At 38.3% G+C, this 18,014-nt stretch overlaps 1 protein-coding gene across 1 annotated transcript in view; it reads left to right on the top strand.

The window, feature by feature from the left end:
* Positions 1-8,193: 8,193 nt before the first annotated feature.
* Abca9 (ATP binding cassette subfamily A member 9) overlaps positions 8,194-18,014 on the top strand; it is a 72,046-nt gene continuing 62,225 nt past the window's right edge. The window contains exons 1-4 of the mRNA XM_059272042.1: positions 8,194-8,473; positions 10,467-10,612; positions 13,093-13,300; positions 16,787-16,951. Of these exons, the coding sequence (XP_059128025.1) occupies positions 8,437-8,473; positions 10,467-10,612; positions 13,093-13,300; positions 16,787-16,951 (556 nt within the window). The 5' untranslated portion in view covers positions 8,194-8,436. The remainder of the gene's footprint in view (positions 8,474-10,466; positions 10,613-13,092; positions 13,301-16,786; positions 16,952-18,014) is intronic.

The following is an 18,014-nucleotide window of genomic DNA, read 5'->3' as shown; positions in this document are numbered from 1 at the left end:
CAATAATAATTCATAACCAAACCCCCTAAACAAAGACAAACATCTGTAATCCATTTTTTTGGGAATGTGGGAATAGTTTTCTAGGCTACTTCCTGTTGATTGGGGGCACTGTTAATCTTATGGGGACCCTGAGAAAATTTAGGATTATGGTCAAGTCCTGACTGGAGTATTCTGTGAGGCTGGATCATCTAAGTCAGTCACCTTGAAGCTGTTCTGGATGCAGAACTCAGAGGAAACTATAACAGAGGTGCTCTGAAACATTGGATCATCTGGGTCATCCATTACCATTGGAGATTTTTCAGGGACCTTCCTCGATCAAACCCGATTTTTCTTAACACAGAATGAATCCACAGCATCTCATTTCCTGTGGAAATAAAAGCATAACCTCTTCTCTAAAGTAACACATCTTTTGACTTAAATTTTGAAGTCAAGGCATTTTCAAAATATGTAGGTTGGATTAATCCAGGAACATTTATAATGAAATGTCTCTTAGCTTTTGCTCCTTTCTCAGTTGTCAAACAATTTAAAGACAGCATAATAATATACATTATCCAGACTCTGTGTATTTTCCGTCTTACATGGCTCTTTTTATATTTCTTTACTCCCTTTGTAAGGACTTTATTATTCTAAAACTATATATTTCTTTTTTATGACTGTCTATACCTTCTCTTTTCTCTTCCAAGCCTACATTTATTTTTAAATGCATTGTGAACCATTTAGAGGTTTTTTTGCTTTGTTTATTTTTTGGTTTGTTTATTTTATTTTTATTTTTTTTTGTCTGAATCTGTCTTTACTGCATATTCTATCTTTTTCTGACCACAAGAATGGTTTGCTAAGCAGATATGTCTAGGATTAAAGCATTAGCTCCGCCCCATTCCTTGGCTTCCTGAGAGTCTAGCTTCACGACAGAGGTACTGGCAGGAGCCACATGTATTGCCCCTAACTCCGGGGAGGTTTTAGGTCCATGCAGCCACTGCCACTGATTAGCATGCAGCTGGCTGCTCATAAACACCATGTAAGTGTTTGGCATCAGGGCCTCTTAGAAGAGATGCCTGGTTTTTTGCCACTAAAGCTGAGTCAGGAAACCATCTCTTAAAGGAGCCATGCCTCTGCCTGGCACCAGCAAACAGAGCCCACCAGAGAAAAAGCAGTTACCAAGAAGCTGAGTTTGACTCTGTTTTTGTGTGCTTAGAATCCTTTTTTAAGCTTTCTCAGGTTTTATGTGGAAATTCTTGTCAAACATTTGGGTGCCACATGTAGGTAGAAGTTTATGTCCCACCCAGTCTGCAGCTGTTCAGTCCCAAATAAACACACAGAGACTTATATTAATTATAAATGCTTGGCTGGTAACTCAGGCTTATCACTAACTAGCTCGTACACTTAAATTAACACATATTCTTATCTATGTTTAGCCATTTGGCTTGGTACCTTTTCTCAGTCTGACCTTCTCATCTTGCTTCCTCTGCTTCTGGCTGGCAACTCCTGACTGGTTACAGCTAAGTAAGTCTACAGCATTTCAGTGTATGCTGTGTCCATCTCTGTGTGTCAGTTACCATCTACTGCAAGAAGCAGCTTCTCTGATAACGGTTAACAATACACTTAGTTATGGGTATAGCAATATATCATTAGCAGTCATTTTTTAATTTTAATTAAATGTATTTGGTTTTTTTTTTTACATCCCAACTTCAGTTTCTCCTCCCTCCTCTCCTCCTATTCTTTCCCTCCACCTGCCTGCCTCCCCCAAACCACTCCTCTTCTGTTTCTATTCAGAAAGGGACAGGATTTCCATGGGTATCAATAAAACATGGCATATCAAGATGCAGTAGAACTAAGTTCCTCCCCTTGTATTAAGGCTGGGCAAGGCAACCCAGTATGAGGAATAGGTTTTCAAAAGCCAGAAAAAGCATTATGGGCAGCCCTTCCTCTTGCTCTTAAGAGTCCTACAAGTAGACCCAGCTACAACAGTTACACATATGTAGATGGCCTAGGTCAGTCCCATATAGGTTCCCTGGTTGTCGGTTCAGTCTCTGTGAGCTCCTATGAGCCCAAATTAGTTGTTTCTGTAGGTTTTCTTGTCACATCCTTGACCCCTCTGGCACCTATCATTCCTCCCTCTCTTTAGTAGGATCCCTCAAGCTCAGCCTAATGTTCGGCTGTGGGTCTCTGCATCTGTATCCATTAGTTACTGGATGAAGGCTCTCTGATGACAGTTGTGGTAGTCACCAATCTGTGAGTATAGCAGAGTATTGTTAGCCATCATTACTTTGACATTTCCCTCCCTCTAGTCCTGTTTGGTTCTATCATAGGTCTCTGGGCCATCCAATCTCTAGATCCTGGCAATTCAGTCAGTGTCAGGGGTGAGCTCACTCTTGTGGCATGTGTCTGAGGCTGGACTAGTAGTCATTGGTTGGCCACTCCCAGAATCTCTGCACCACCCTAACCCTCCCCCAACCCTGACACATCCCATAGGCAGGGCACACTGTAGGTCAAATATTGTCCCAGCCTCTCCACTGAAGTCTTGCCTGGTCATAGGATATGGCCAGTTTAGGCTATGGATCCACTATTGCTAAGAGTCTTTGCTGGGGTCATCCTTGTAGATTCCTGGGAATTTCCCTTGTATCAGATTTCTACCTGATCTCAAAATGCCCACCCCTTTCTAGTCATCTCTCTAAATACTCTCACCCTCCTTCGCCCCCTCCAACTAGATCCTTCATGTTCCCATCACCACTCACCCCCAGTCCACCCATGAGATCTCTTCTATTTCCCTTTCCCAGGGAGATCCATTTACCCCTCCCCCTGGGCCCTAATCAGGAGTCATTTTATTGCTATGGTTATTTAGCAGACCTATCTAGTCTAAAGTTCTTGGCCTCATTAACATTGTCAGGTATGTGTTTCATCTCATGGAGCAAGCCTTAGATACAATTTTAAAAAGTGATTGGTTACTCCCATAACATTTGTGCTACTATTACTAGGTTGGTATATTTTGAAAGCAGAATCCTATTGTAACTCACAGGGTTTTAGCTGAGTGTGATATTAATGATTACTTTTCTTCTCTTGAACATGTGTAGAACCTTCCATTAGATGCTTCCTAAAATATAAATTTATACAAATAAAACTTAAATGGAGTTGCCATATAATGGGATAGAGAGTGCCCGACTAGATGTCATAAGCTATCAAATAAAATCTCTAGAACCAGAAATGGGTTATATTTTTTTGAACTGTTGGCCAAAATGGTCCCATAGATGCCCCCTCAGATAAAACATTATAGACAATTGTCAGTATTAAGGGTTACCCTCCACAGCCTGATGGTAAGACACTATTGCTGAAGAGACTGCAGAGTTATACCATCAAGCATGGAGAAATCAAGCTAGTGCTCCCCACCAGACACTTTACTCGTACTAACTAGCATCCCTTCAGCGTTCACTGGCACTTTATATTTCCCTTCTTCAAGGTAGAACTATCATCATGTTTCTTCTGCAATATTTATCCATACCCCTTAAAAAAACACAACACTTTGTTACTTGATTTCTCCCATTTTTTGCATCTCCCTCTTCACTGCCCTTTTAAGCTTCATCTTTAAAAAAAGCCAAAACCAAGCTAGGCATGGTGCCTCTCACCTATAATTGCAGTACTGGGGAGGATGAGACTGGAAGATTGGTGTGAGTTTAAGGCTGGGTTATTTAGTAAGACCCTACACTTAACAACAACAGAAAACACACAAAGAACCTTCTCTTGAACCCAAAACTACTTGTTTTTAGGTGCCACACAAATCTCTCATAACCATACTTCTAGAAAACAATAGATATTTTTCTTTTGTTTCTTTATGTCCTTTACTATACATTCAAATTCAAAACACTTATTATGAGCAACTTTCATATTCTAGGTTGTGTGGTAAGTACAATACAGATTCTCTCTCTCTCTCTCTCTCTCTCTCTCTCTCTCTCTCTCTCTCTTTCTCTCTCTAAGATAAGACATCGTAAACAACCATGTATATGCTGGGAACAGAACCCAGGCCCTCTACATGAGTGGCCAGTGCTCTTAACCCATCTCTTCAGCTCCCTTTACACATTCTTTATCATTATCTGGATCTTTACACTATGTGGTAAGAGATGAGTATGCCCAGTCTACAAAGAAATGAGTTATACATGGTACGCATTGTATGTCATAAGAACACCTGGCAGTGGGATGCACCCCTCACAGGATTCAAGTAAGGAGGCATCCTAGAGGCAAAAAATGATCAAAGCTGAACTCCAAAGGGCTCAATCTTTGTCATTAAGAGAGATCCAGTGGAGAGCTTGTAGAGTTAAGTCTAGGAAAGAAAAGAAGTAAATAGAACTTGGTACAGTTATAGCCCAGTGTGGCTGGAGCTGTAGACAAGGCAGAACTAGATGGAAGAAAGTCTTGTGTATTTTCAGTGCAAGCAGGCCATCATCAAGGCATCTTTGAGAGGAACGTAACAAAAAGCATGTCTTCAAGATTTCTTATTTGGTGTGAAAGGATTGTTTTCTTATTTCTAAGAGGCAAGTAGACAAAAGATAGAGACATATAATATGTCTCCACTACCTAATAAATCTCCAGGAAAAAGATTAGAACTGAAGAAATATTTGACAAATGTATTTATCTGAAAATTTCCCAGAACCTCAAAACCAAATCAAACTTCAGGATCTTTGTAAGTGACTACAAAGTTCCATACAAGACAAAACAAAATGCATACCTGAACATGTTGTTATATTTCATACAACTGTGGTGAAAGCGAAAAATCTTTAAATTTCCTAGCAAGAAAAACAAAACACCCCACAAGAGTACAGGGAACTGAACTCAAGTTGTCTGCAAAAGCAACAAGCATTCTTGAATTCTGAGCCATCTCTCCAGCACTTATATATGCATTCTTACCAGCAAAACTGCAGGAGACAAGAAAATTGCATGTTATTTTACTGTGGTGAAGACACTAATTATAACCAAAACCCAACAACAGACTTCAAGAGCAACATTTGATGTTTTTCCATTTTTACCATCTTATTCCTCAAATCCAAAAAGGTATTTCTTAAATTATTTTTTAAGTTTTATGTGCATGACTGTCTTGCCTGGGTGTGTGTCTGTGTACCGTGTGTGTGCCTGTTGCCTGTGGCCAGAAGAGAACATTGGTTCCCCTGGCTCTGGAGTTATAGATGGTTGTGAGTCATCATGTGGGAGCTGGGAATCAAATTCAGGTTCTTGGGAAGAGCAGCCAATGCTCTTAACCCATGAGCCACCCCTATAGCCTCAGATCCCAAGGATTAAATCTTAAATTATTCCTGTTTGGATATCATCATGTATGCTCTGAATCTCATAAATGTGGAGACTCAAGCGTTTAGGGCAAATTCTTCGCTCGGAACTGCACAATGAATAAAGTGTACAGGTGAAGTTTCAGGTTCAAATATGTTTAACCTGTGGGGAGCTAGAAGGGTGAAGAAAAAAGCTGACTGCAGACAGAGGTTGAATTTTTACATCACTGGAGTAGCTGAAGTTCAAGTATGTTTGTTAACATTTAAAGATCGTCATTAATAGATCAAAATTAATATCCAGCACTTTCTAGACAAGATCTGGTATAAAGGAATCCACAGAAAGGAACAGAGAAAACACAATCTGTGCAGAAATGGAAAACTGGAAAGCATCAGGAAAAAATTAAGATATACTTAAAATAAAATAAGCGAAGGAAATTGATTCACCATTTGACTTGTATTTCTTCTATAAAAGTGAAATTTAAAAATCAAATTAAATAAAAGGAAAAATCTAATTATGTTACTTAAAAAGGAATCTTACATACAAAATAATGGTGCTTGATCAAAATATACCTAACAAATGAAAGTTAAAAGTGGAGGGCTGGAATATATCATCAAAAGGATATTCCAGGGAAAAGTACATAAAACAGAATTAAGTATAATTTCTTTAATATATATCTATAAAGATTTATGGGCTGGAGAGATGGCTCAGAGGTTAAGAGCACTGACTGCTCTTCCAGAGGTCCTGAGTTCAATTCCCAGCAACCACATGGTGGCTCACAACCATCTGTAATGAGATCTGGCACCCTCTTCTGGCCTGCAGTCATACATGCAGACAGACAGAACACTGTACACATAATAAATCAATAAATCTTAAAAAAAAAAAAGGATTTACTTATTTTCATTTTACATGTTGGAGGAGTTTTGCCTAAACCACTGCTTCTCAACCTGTGGGTTGTAACTCCTGGGTTCAAATGGCCCTTTCACAGGAGTCACCTAAGGTCGTGTGCATATCAGATATTTACATTATGATTCATAACAGTAGAAAAATCACACTTATGAAGTTGTGGGAGCCCGTTTTCAGGTTCCTCGTGCTTTACCCAGCAGGTCCGCATAGAGAGGATGATTAGGACCACAGGCCTGAGTGCAGGTGTCTGAGATGGTCCTCACTTGGCTGTGCTGGGGGGGGGGGCAAGTCTTTTGCTCCACCCCTTGGCATCTCTATAAATACCCTGGGGCAGAGACAGTTGGGGCTCTTGGAATAGGTTCCAGGCCCTCTCAAGGCTATCCTTTATTTTCTATCTGTTTATCTCCACAACCTAAATCCTTCTATCTAATATTTCCTGCTGCTCGCACTCAAGAAAACTCTGGGGAGCTGTGGGGTTGGTGGGAAAACGCCCCGCATGAAGTAACAACAGAAATAATTTTATGGTTGGGGGTCAGCACAGCATGAGAAATTGTATTGGGGGTCATAACGTTAGTAAGGTTGAGAGTCATTGGCCTGAGTATATGTCTTTACTTCACATGCATGCAAGGTCCATAGATGCCAGGAGAAGGCATCAGGTCTCTCTGGAACTGCCATGTGAGTGCTGGGAACCAAACCAGTCCTCTGAAAAGAGTAGAAAGTGATCTTAACCACTGAGCATCTCTCTAGTCCCTCACATACTATGTTTTTAAGAAACAGTGTATATTTAAGGAGACTATCAGACAAAATCTACATGTATGCAGTTCAACTGGGTCTGAGAAAAGAGGAAATACATTCATTTCTAAGAAATAAGACATTTTCTAAATTATAGTCCCTGTGTATGAAATATTAGCACTGTTATTAAGTGTGCTAATGTGTGTTCCACAGAAGGCAACAGACATACAGAAACAATCAGGAGACTTGTTATTCTCACCGACTATGAGTTCAATCTGGTTGTACAGACTTTGCTGAGCAATTTCTGGATCTAATATAATTAGCAAACAAGTAAATATTCTTGAAGGAATACTGAAGGAATATTTCGTATCTGTGTGGTACTTTGTCTTCCATGCACACAAGATGTTCATGATAAGGTAGCCATTGCCTGTGGCAAACATGGGCAACAGGATATATTGAAAACCAGTGGTTGTCTACAGAAAAACTTGCTTCCTGGGATCTGATGTTAATGTAACAGTCAATATTTTCCTTCGCCCCCCTCCCTCCTCTGCATGCCCCGTGTGTGTGTGTGTGTGTGTGTGTGTGTGTGTGTGTGTGTGTGTGTTACATTGTATATGTGTATGCACTTAGATAATTCAGATAAAGACCTGAAGACAATCTTGACTATTATCCTTAGAAACACTGTCCGTTTCCTTTGAGACAAAGTCTCCTAATAGTCAGGACAGAGCTCACTAATTGGGCTAGCCAGGCTAGCCAGCAAGCCCCAGGGGACCTCCTGTCTTCCTCCTTGCAGCACTGTGAATTTATCTCTAAGCCAACACTCCTGACATTTTTACATGGGTTCTGGGAATTAAACTCAGTTCCTTATCCTTGCAAAGCTAGCACTTTACTAAGTGAGACTTCTCCACAGCCTGAGAACACAACATCTCTCTAAGTAGTCTGCTTTCTGCCCTAAGAATGATGGTGCAAATAGAATACACACAATGCTACCGAGATACAAGTAAAAATTCAGATTTACCCTGTTACTCTGAAAACATTGCTTGGTTGTCATGTGTAGATCCAGCTTTTAAAAATCTAGGGGGGGGCTTTGAGACATCATCTCATCATTTGTATGTTTATTCCTGTAATTTAGGAAAATCTTTTCTGCTCTGCTCTGCTCTGAACTGGCCTTTCACTATTTTTATTTAAAGAATTCTGTTGAGAGTAAACTCTCCTACTGGGGTCTAATCTAAAAGAAATAAAAATGTTTTTAAAAAGCCTAGCTTCTTCCTGGTTTGATAGTTGCTAACGTTCAGATATGTCCAGCCAACCATCTGCAACCACAAATTCCCTGCTGAGGAACTGGCGGGAGGCAGAGGAAGAAAAAACAGCCCAGGAGTGAGCAGAACTTTGGCAGTCAGTCTGAACTTAGCGAAGAATTCTCTTCAGAAACCAGAGGGAACAGAACCGTTCCCCATAAGTAAACTTAAAATCAAGATGCAGCCGTGATCCGAAAACGAAGAAATGTGAATTCTCCTCCAGGACAAAGATCTGTGGATGAACTTTTTGAAGATTCCTGCTTTGACTTCCCTCAGTAAGTTAACTTTGAAACAGTGGTTATTAGCACTTAAATGCAATGGACAAGAAAAGGCAGCAAAGTCCTGTCAAACATTTCGATGGAAGTCATTAACTGTAGGAAGTTACTAGTAAGTCACTTTGATTTTTCAGACCTTTGAGTATTTTATACTGCATGGCTAAAGAGCAGTTGGAAAAACTGAAAATTTTCCGTTTTACTCCATGACTAAAGCATTTAGCACAAACAGCACATATAATGAACAGGCAAGTGGGTAAGTGGAAAGGAATGTAGCTTGTTTGCCTCTTGCTGTTTTCAAAGTTACTTGAATTGCTTATTTCTTTTTTGTGTGTGGTGGTTTTCGGTTTACTGCCAGAGGAATGTAAACATCGAGATACAAGATTTTATGAGTTTTGAGTTGTTTTTAACTGACTTGAGAGTATTTAACCAAGAAAACTTAGGAAATACTCTACTGACCTGTTTAACATTCTAAATATATAAAATGATCTGACTTGTGCAATAGTCCCTGAGTACCAGGAATACTGTCTGACTGGGAAATTACTGGCTTTTAATAACCAATTTGTTATTTTTAAAATTACACAATTTACTATTCAGAGCAATTTAAGCTAACTTAATATTTTATTCTGCTAGAGCAAACAGCATTTTGCATGGACATGTACCACTGAATAATTAAGTCTTAACAGCCAGGAACAAATAATGCATGGTGGTTAGATTATAAAAGTGTCCTTATTTATGAGTATTTTCCTCCATATATAATAATTAAGAAAGAAGAGTCGCCACTTGGACAAAATATCTTTATGCTTTGGATACCCAGGCTTGCCACAGTATTGATTTCTAATTGAAAATGTAGTTTAGTATTTATTGGAGTTTCCAACTGTCAGAGCCTACTGATGACATTATTACTTGGACTTTATTTATGTAGCTGGAAAATTCAAAGACTTTAAGCAATATTAAATTATCTAGAATGTCCATTTGTTTCCCTTGGGCTTAGATGCTATTGACCTGTGGTTTTCGGGGGGTTTTTTTTTGTTTTTTTTTTTTGTTTTTTTTTTTTTTTTTTTGGTTTTCCTAGGAGTTTTTCAGTGAAGGGTCAATAAAGGGTTGAGTTAATCATTGTCTTGAGTTCATGACATACAAAGTGCCTATCTTTTCTTTTTGTTTATTTATTTCCTTTGAGTCAAAAGTCCCATTTCACACCTGACCTCCATTCCTATTTCCCACTGCCTAAAATAATCTTTTTAAATTGTATTTGATAATGATCTTTTAGTTCCAGAATCTATTTAGAAATATGTATTGCTCATGGTGTGAATTCATATAAATCATATTGTTATATAAGTCAACCTTTTCTTTCTTTCTTCTTTCCTCCTTCCTTTTTTTTTTAAGATTTAGTTGACACCATGTTATTTAAGATTTCTTATATTGAGCCATGAGTATCAGTCCATTGCTTCTGATTCCTACAGAGTTAGGTTGGAATAGTATTTGTAAGTGTGTGTTCTAACACCCTGTCACAGTGACCTATATATGGAAGAATCTGAGTACAGTTCCCTCGTGATCCCTTGCCTTGGCATACAGACCCAGGAGCAGAACTGACTGGTAGTGGGGTTCTGCTGAGTAGTAACTTAGTAATTAGTAATAACTACTAGTAATTAGTAGCAACTACTGGTAACTAGTAATAGCTACTGGTAATTAGTAATAACTAACTAACGGACAGGATAGCAGGAGACTTCTACCAGCTTGGTCTGCTTAGCTGCCAAGTTTCATGGGGACAGCACCATGTGACATTAGTAATCTCTGAAAGGTCATTCCATCGAAGAAAAGACTCTCTCTCATAACTGTTTTCCTTTTTTATTTTTTCAATCGATTCTGCCATCTCACATTTTCCTTCCTTTCCTCTGTTTTCTGTGTTTGGAACCCTTCTTCTGGAGGCATATAAGTGGAAGCAGCTGTTAAAATGTTTCCTTTTGGTTTGATTGCACAATGTTTTCTATTTCAGACTTCCACATTTACTTCCTTTGCATCCTTAAGAAAAACAAACAAGTCAAAATGAGGAAGAGACACTTAGGAGTGGGTCAGCAAATGTGGGCTCTTCTCTGCAAGAACTGGCTCAAGAAGTGCAGGATGAGAAGAGAGACGTTGATGGTATGGTTCACGATCTATGTTCTCCTATGTAGAAAGGAAAAGGTCTTTTCACAGTGATGTCAACACAGTAATTAATCAATGATTTTTTATATATCCCAGATATAATTAATAGGCTAGAGATTTTCAAGTCCTGGACTTTGCTACTATTTTTTTCAAATGAAAAATTTAAATATGTAGCATTAAATATCTTACTAGAAACATTTTTAAAAGAACTCACATTCAGATATTCCCTATAACACGAAGCTGTACAGAGATAGTAATTAACATCTGGTTTAATTTGGGTCTCATGAAGGCATAGACACTCAAAGTAATTAATTCATAATTACTTCAGAGTGTAACCTAAGGTTTAAAAAAATGAAAAAAGCCTTTCACAAAGAACTACCATTGGCGCTCTCTCCTTTCTCTACATTTCCATGCCCAAAACAATTCTCAGAACTCTGTGTGACATCAACAGGACAAGAATAATTCACTTACTGAGGTTTAAACCAGTGTGTATTCTCAAACACAGAAGGAAGCAAACTTAATGTTTAGACGTTAACATGGATAAATGTCTCACGAAAAAGTGGTTTTAAGGAAAGGATTTCAGGTTAAATATATACAGTCCTGTAGGGCAGAAGTGTGAAACACAGTGGATACTTTAAAAATATTTATTGCATATTATCATGAATATATGAAAGAGTGATGGTGTATACAAAATGAAAGATTGTGATCATTTCTAAATAATAATAAATATAGATTACAATGATGTAGATGATGTGCTTAGCAGAGTGTGCACATAGTTGTGTGCAATAATATAATGCTGATTTTTCTTCGTATTTAAAAAGATTCAATCCACGTGATTTCATCAAATGACATGCAAGCGATATATAATTAGCTCTGTTTAACCATCCCACAATGCATACCTATATTGAAATACATTGTACACATAAATGAATATAATTTTTGTCTTTTAAAACTCAAACACATACATAATTTAAAATGTCATAAAAATTTAATGGTTTTTAAAAAGAGAATGGTATTTTGCTGGGAGAAAAAAGTACCCACCACAAAGAAATTATAAAACTGTGGAAAGATACTCATGTAGTTATCATGTTCTTCTCAACAATTATATTGTAGCTACAAGGTCAATCTGAGAGCAATAATGTGCTTATAATTAAACAGAAAAAATGATATTGGGGCCTTTATTTTTATTGCACTACTATTCTTTTTGTTTTAACAATGATTAGATATGTTTCCTGTAGAATTCATGATAAACACAAATTAAAGTCACTCATTAAAAGAATTAGCAAATTAATGTCTGATTCTGTGAATAGTGTGGGTATTCATCCAAGAAATATTTGATGAATGTTTTAGATTGTAAATGAATAAAATATGGAAGAGCCTTAAGCATAAACCAATGGTCATAAAAACATTAATAGAGAAGCTGAGAACCTACTTTAAGTAATTGTTATACTTCCAAACGTTTACTCTTTTAAACTCTATGCATACATATATGTACATATATATATACACAGCTAAAGTTGTGTATGATGAATGTGGTATACCATGAGAGAAGAATAAATAAGTAAGTAAATAAGTAAATAAATGAATAAAATTTACAGTTGACAGTTTCATGCATTTATATAATGTCTTTTAGTTACTTTTAATCATCATTATCCTCTTTCACTAGAATCCTTCATCTCACATGTGCCCATTCTGCTTTTATCCTCTCTGTGTGTGTGAGCCACTGAGTTTAATTAGAGTTCTCTCTTTGAATTCAAACTAAGATGATAAAATGAATTCTTGGCACTGGGCTTCAGACATGTTCTGTTGTATCTACAGTTCTAAAATGCAGTGACTGTCATAAAGTACTTTAAAATTCTTTTGATGAGCAGTATTTTGCTGCTTCTTCCATGTGTAGGCAGCTGGAGAACAAAATGAGGCCTTGCTTCTGTGGATGGAAGTACTTCCCTATCCCATGCCACCTGCCTTCTCAGGTTCAAGCTAGTGGTCCATTCCTGTGGACAGGTGGTTTCTGAAGGGTCTGAAGAGACTTTCATTAGAGTTGACAAGCATCCGGCCTTGCATTGTTGAATAAGAAAACATTTTCAGTTATCATTGGACCTGCTGTTACACTCTGTCTTGGTGAACAACGCACGTGTCACAAAATGTGCAGACAAAAGAACGAAAGTAGGAGCTGAAGGGCTGGCTCAGTCGTTAAGAGCACTGGGTGCTCCTGCAGAGGACCTAGGTTTGATTCCCAGCACCACACAGTTGCTCACAGCCATCTGTTAACTCCAGTTCCAGGGGATCTGACTCCCTCTTCTGTGCACTGCACATAAATGGAATGGATCTATAGAGAACAGAAGTAAAGTCAATTACATTAAAATGGGAGAGAACAAATAGAGTGGAGAGAACACATGGCAGTATGACGGGTTGACATTGTTTCAATTGTCTGTGGTAGAAAACCTGGTGTTCCTTTTTCTCTCGTTACTATGTAGGAATGGTTTTTCTCATTTCTTCTAATATTGCTTGCATACCGATTGTCCTCCAATTTACATCAAGTTCATGATGCTCCTCAAATTCCTGAAATGGATCTGGGACGTGTTGATAGTTTTAATGATTCTAATTATATGATTGCATTTGCCCCTGAGTCTGAAACTATCTATGAGATAATGTACAAAGTGGCATCATCTCCATTCATGAAAGGTATGTTTTGTGGCAGTTCATGGAATAATTTCCTTACTTTCAACATACACGAATTTACTTTTAGGATTTTCTAGAAAAACAAATGTGTTAAATGTTGGCATTTCTAGAGTTGATTAACAACATTGATGGGTATTATTTTTGTGATATCAAGAAGGATATCTTACTCCAGTAACATATTTGAGCAATTGTACTTCAAAGAGGGTTAATGTTTTTTATAAAGCATATCAAAATGCGATGAGTCCTGGATTATTTAGATGTATGATTTTGCAAGATTCTGGGGATATTCATTGGCAGTGGCAGCCTGACTTTTTAGTACTTCCAAATATACTAAAAAAGGGAGAAAGTGAGTAGCAGTGTCAGAACCCATAGGCAGTGTTTACAACAGAAGTAGATGACAGAGTGTTCTTTGTATTTCATGATGTAATTGATGGAGGGGGAAGCGCTTAAGGCCCCCAGAGTGGCATGACATCTTTCCTTGGGGTCAGTACAATAGCAAAGAAGTCATGGAACACATGGAGACTCTGAGGAGACTCCCCTTTGAGCTAATATGGATACAGAACATCAACTAAAACAGTTTTTAGTAATTGTACTGGTAGATAGTCCGAGAATACAGTTCTGAGGCGCTCGATATGTGAAGTAGGGAGATCAAATAGATACCCAGGGAATAGTCTCATTCTCTCCTCTTATGACTTTGAAACCAGCAAGTCTCAGTGTGGAAGAAAGGAGAGGCAACAGTCTAGGCTAGGAATTTTGTGGAGTGAGAGTCCTTGTCTTTCCAGATAGCTAAGAAACCACCGGAACTAATAGTTAGGTCAAAAGGACCTGGCAGCCAATTTGGCATAAATTGGGCTTCTACTCATATGATGATCCAGATCTCAACAAATAGATATTTTAAGTCTGTATTTTCAGCATGAAGTGGAAAGAAATATCTGACTTTTTTTATTAGAAGATGATAAAAAATGAGCTCTTATAGTGAAATTTTTTAAATTAAGAGGAAATAGCAGCATGAACCCTAGGTGACCTATGCTGTTATTACACAACCAGATAGACAATAGAAACCATTATTTTATAAATGTTTTCTGCTAGTAAATAAAAAAACCCCATAGAAATAGAATATCACAGTTTTGAAACTCCCACTGAGTGGATGGATCTAGTTATTTAGCAGTGATGGCAGCTAATAGTCCCCCAAAGAGACCATCAGAAATTAGGAGCTTCTAACTAGGTAAAAAGGAGGATCCTAAGAGGGTCACACATGAAGTGTCCCAGGAAGGGAAAATAGTTTAGATCTCCTGGGTAAACTGGGAGAAGAGTTAGAAGGGAAGGGATGAGGGATGGGAACAGGAGGGACTGAGATGGCCTACTGGAGGGAGGATTGGAGAGGGGAGCAGTGAAGGAGATGTTTTGGTAGAGGGAGCCATTATGGGGTTAGGGAGAAACTTGAGGCTAGGAAAATCCCCAGGAATCCACAAGGATGACCCCAGCTAAGACTCCTAGCAATAATGGAGAGGGTGCCTGAACTTACCTTCCCCTATAATCATATTACTGACTACCCTAATTGTCATCATAGAACCTTCATCCAGTAACTGATGGAAGCAGATGCAGTGATCCACAACCAAGCACTGGGCTGAGCTCCTAGGCTTCAGTTGAAGAGATGGGAGGAGGGATCACAGGAGCAAGTGAGGTCAAGATCTTGATGGGGAGAACCACAGAGACAGATAACCCAAGCTGGTGGGAGCTCATGGACTCTGGCCTGTCAGCTGGGGAACATGCATGGGACCAAACTAGGTCCTCCGAATGTGGGTGACACTTATGTGGCTAGATATTTGGAGAGTCCCTGACAATGGGACCAGGACTTATCCCGGGTGCATGAACTGGCTTTTTGGAACACATTCCCTAGGGTGGGATACCTTGCTCAGCCTTGACACAGCGGGTAGGGGCTTGGTCCTGCCTCAATTTAGTATGCCATACTTTGTTGACTCCCTGAGGGAGGACTTACCCTCTCTGAGGAGTGGATGGGGGGAGGGATGGGAAGATGCGTGGGAGAGGTAAGAGCAGGGAAGGGAGATGGAAGTAGGATTGGTATGTAAAATGAAAAAAAAAAAACTTTTTAAAAAATATATAATTTTTTTTTTTAAAAAAGAAATGATTTGGCTTCTAATCTAGCAACACATTACCTCCTGTAGTCTGGCTAAAAGGATCATACCCGAGTCTGATTAAAAGCCTCTAATACAGCTATTGAACCTCAAGAAATCTGCTGCATTACAAGGAACATGTTGAATTGTACCAAGAATATGTGCATAATAAAATCAAGACTGCAAAATTATGAGGGTTATCTGGCCTGGGATAAATAGCAGCCACTGCCACTATATGAGTTAGAATAAATGGTCACTTAAGTAAACAGCATTTAGATTTAACAGTTGTATATTACCTTGTCTGTTTGATCACATGGCACCATTGCCAAACGAAAATAGTGTATTCTCTTATCAGACAGGTCTGTCTGTGTGTGCATTGAAATGGATGGATTAGTATTGCTATTATTTAAAATTGATCATTGTTTAAATTTTTCCCTTTTTTAAATTTAATTAATTATTTTTTCCATTTGTTTTACATCTCGACTCATCCCAATCGCAGTTTCCCCTCCCCCTTCTCCTCCTAATCCCTCCCCTTGCCTCCCCTCCCCCATCCACTCTTCTTCTGTTTCTGTTCAGGAAGGGGCAGGTCTCTCATGGGTGTCAGCAAAGCATGGCATATCAACTTGAGGTAGGACTAAGCTCCTTCCTTTGTATTAAGGCTGGGCGAGGCTACACAGTATGAGGAATAGATTCCCAAAAGCCAATTCAAGCATTAGGGACAGGCCTTGATCCCACTGCTAGGAGTCCCACAAATAGACCAAGCTATACAACTGTCACATATATGTAGAAGGCCTAGGTCAGTCCCATGAAGGCTCCCTACCTGTAGATCCAGAGTCTGTTAGCTCCTCTGAGCCCAGGTTAGTTGTTTCTGTGGGTTTCCTTGTTCATTATAGCTTAAATTATTGGCTAAATTCTTTAGAGAGATATGAAATATTTTTCAATAAGATTATCTGCCAGGGGCTGGATAGATGGTTCAGTGGTAAATACCACTTGTCGCTCTTTGTAGAGGAACTGGGTTTGATTCCCAGCCACACCTTGTGGCTCATAACCATCCATAACTCCAGTTCCAGGGACTTTGAAACCTTCTGATTTCCTCTGCACCGGCACAAACACATGCATGCAGGCAAAACATTCATACGCAAGATATATAAATCTTAAAAAAAAGTGTGTTTGCCATAGAATATTTTCAGTTTGATTAGAAAATTAGAAATATCCCACTTCATTCTAAGTGTGAGTGTATTAGGGAAGAAATAACTTGAACATGAAATTACCTCAATGCACTTAAATCTGGTATGCTGTCATTGGACCACATAGGAATCTTACTCAACTATTATTCCCTTTCTTCACACGGCAGGAAGAAGAATCGTGGCATGTCCTGATGAAAAATGTATGAACGAACTAGACTTAAATTACTCAATAGATGCGGTGAGAGTCATCTTTAAGGACACATTCTCATATCATTTGAAATTTTCTTGGGGTCAGAGGATCCCTCAAGTAAAAGAACACAAAGACCATTCAGGTAACTTTGCCATTAAGAAATATATATTCATGTAGATATTGCTATATGTCATTAGACCCAAGGGGCACATATAGAAAAAGCGAAATGAATGACACAAGCTCATATGCTAATTTCCAAGCATCAATGGATTAATCTTTATTAAATAAGACCTACATTTTCTAAAAATATAATTTTATTGGTATATATTCCTTGTATATAGTGATGGATTTAATAAAAACATTCAATCAAGCCTGTTGTGTACTTTGACCATATTTCTCCCATCCTTTCCCCCTCTCCCCTCCTATTATCCCTATTCAGTCTTTTTCTATTCATGTCATTCACTTATATGTATATATGGTTTTATGTATTTATATAAAATCTAGGTTCTATGAATGAGAGGAATATGATCATTTGTCCTGAGTTTGACTCATTTTGTTTAATATGATGAGCTATTGTATTCATTTTCCTTCAAACTACAACAATTCTTTTTCTTTATGGCTGAATAAAACTTCACTGTATGTAAGTGCATCTACTCACCTGTTGGTAGATGCTCAGACAGGCTCTACCTCCAACTAGTGTGAATAATGCTGCAGTAAACATAGGTGTTCAAGCATCTCTATGACATGTAGATCCAGAGTCCTGGCACGAACTGCAGCTTTTTTACACATATAACAGCTCCACTTTGAGTGTCTTTAAGGGCCTCCATGCTTATTTCAAAGTTACACTTTTAATTTCACTGTTCCACTAAGAACTTACAGCCTTGCCATGAGTCCAATACCAGCCTGAACTACAGAATGAAGTCCGGTTTAAAAAAAACTAAATGTTACAGATGTTATTTTTTCTGTTCTTTGCTTCATTAAAACCTTCAAGAAATCTTCTCAGTCATTCCCACCCATTTAAAAATAGCTCAGCGTCTTTTGTGTTAATGAGTTTATTCTTGTTTGTTTGTTTTTGGCACAAACAACAGAAGGAAGCAGCCGAAACAAACATTTAAAAATTGAAATAATATAAAATAGTATGAAAAATAATCAAGAGCTCATCTTTTATTTTATTTTATTTTTTTTTCAAGAGCTAATCTTAAAGG

This window comes from Peromyscus eremicus, chromosome 8a (genome assembly GCF_949786415.1).
Source record: "Peromyscus eremicus chromosome 8a, PerEre_H2_v1, whole genome shotgun sequence".
Lineage (NCBI taxonomy): Eukaryota > Metazoa > Chordata > Mammalia > Rodentia > Cricetidae > Peromyscus > Peromyscus eremicus.
The sequence above is the reverse complement of the archived record's forward strand: the minus strand, read 5'-3'. Positions and strand labels throughout refer to the sequence as shown.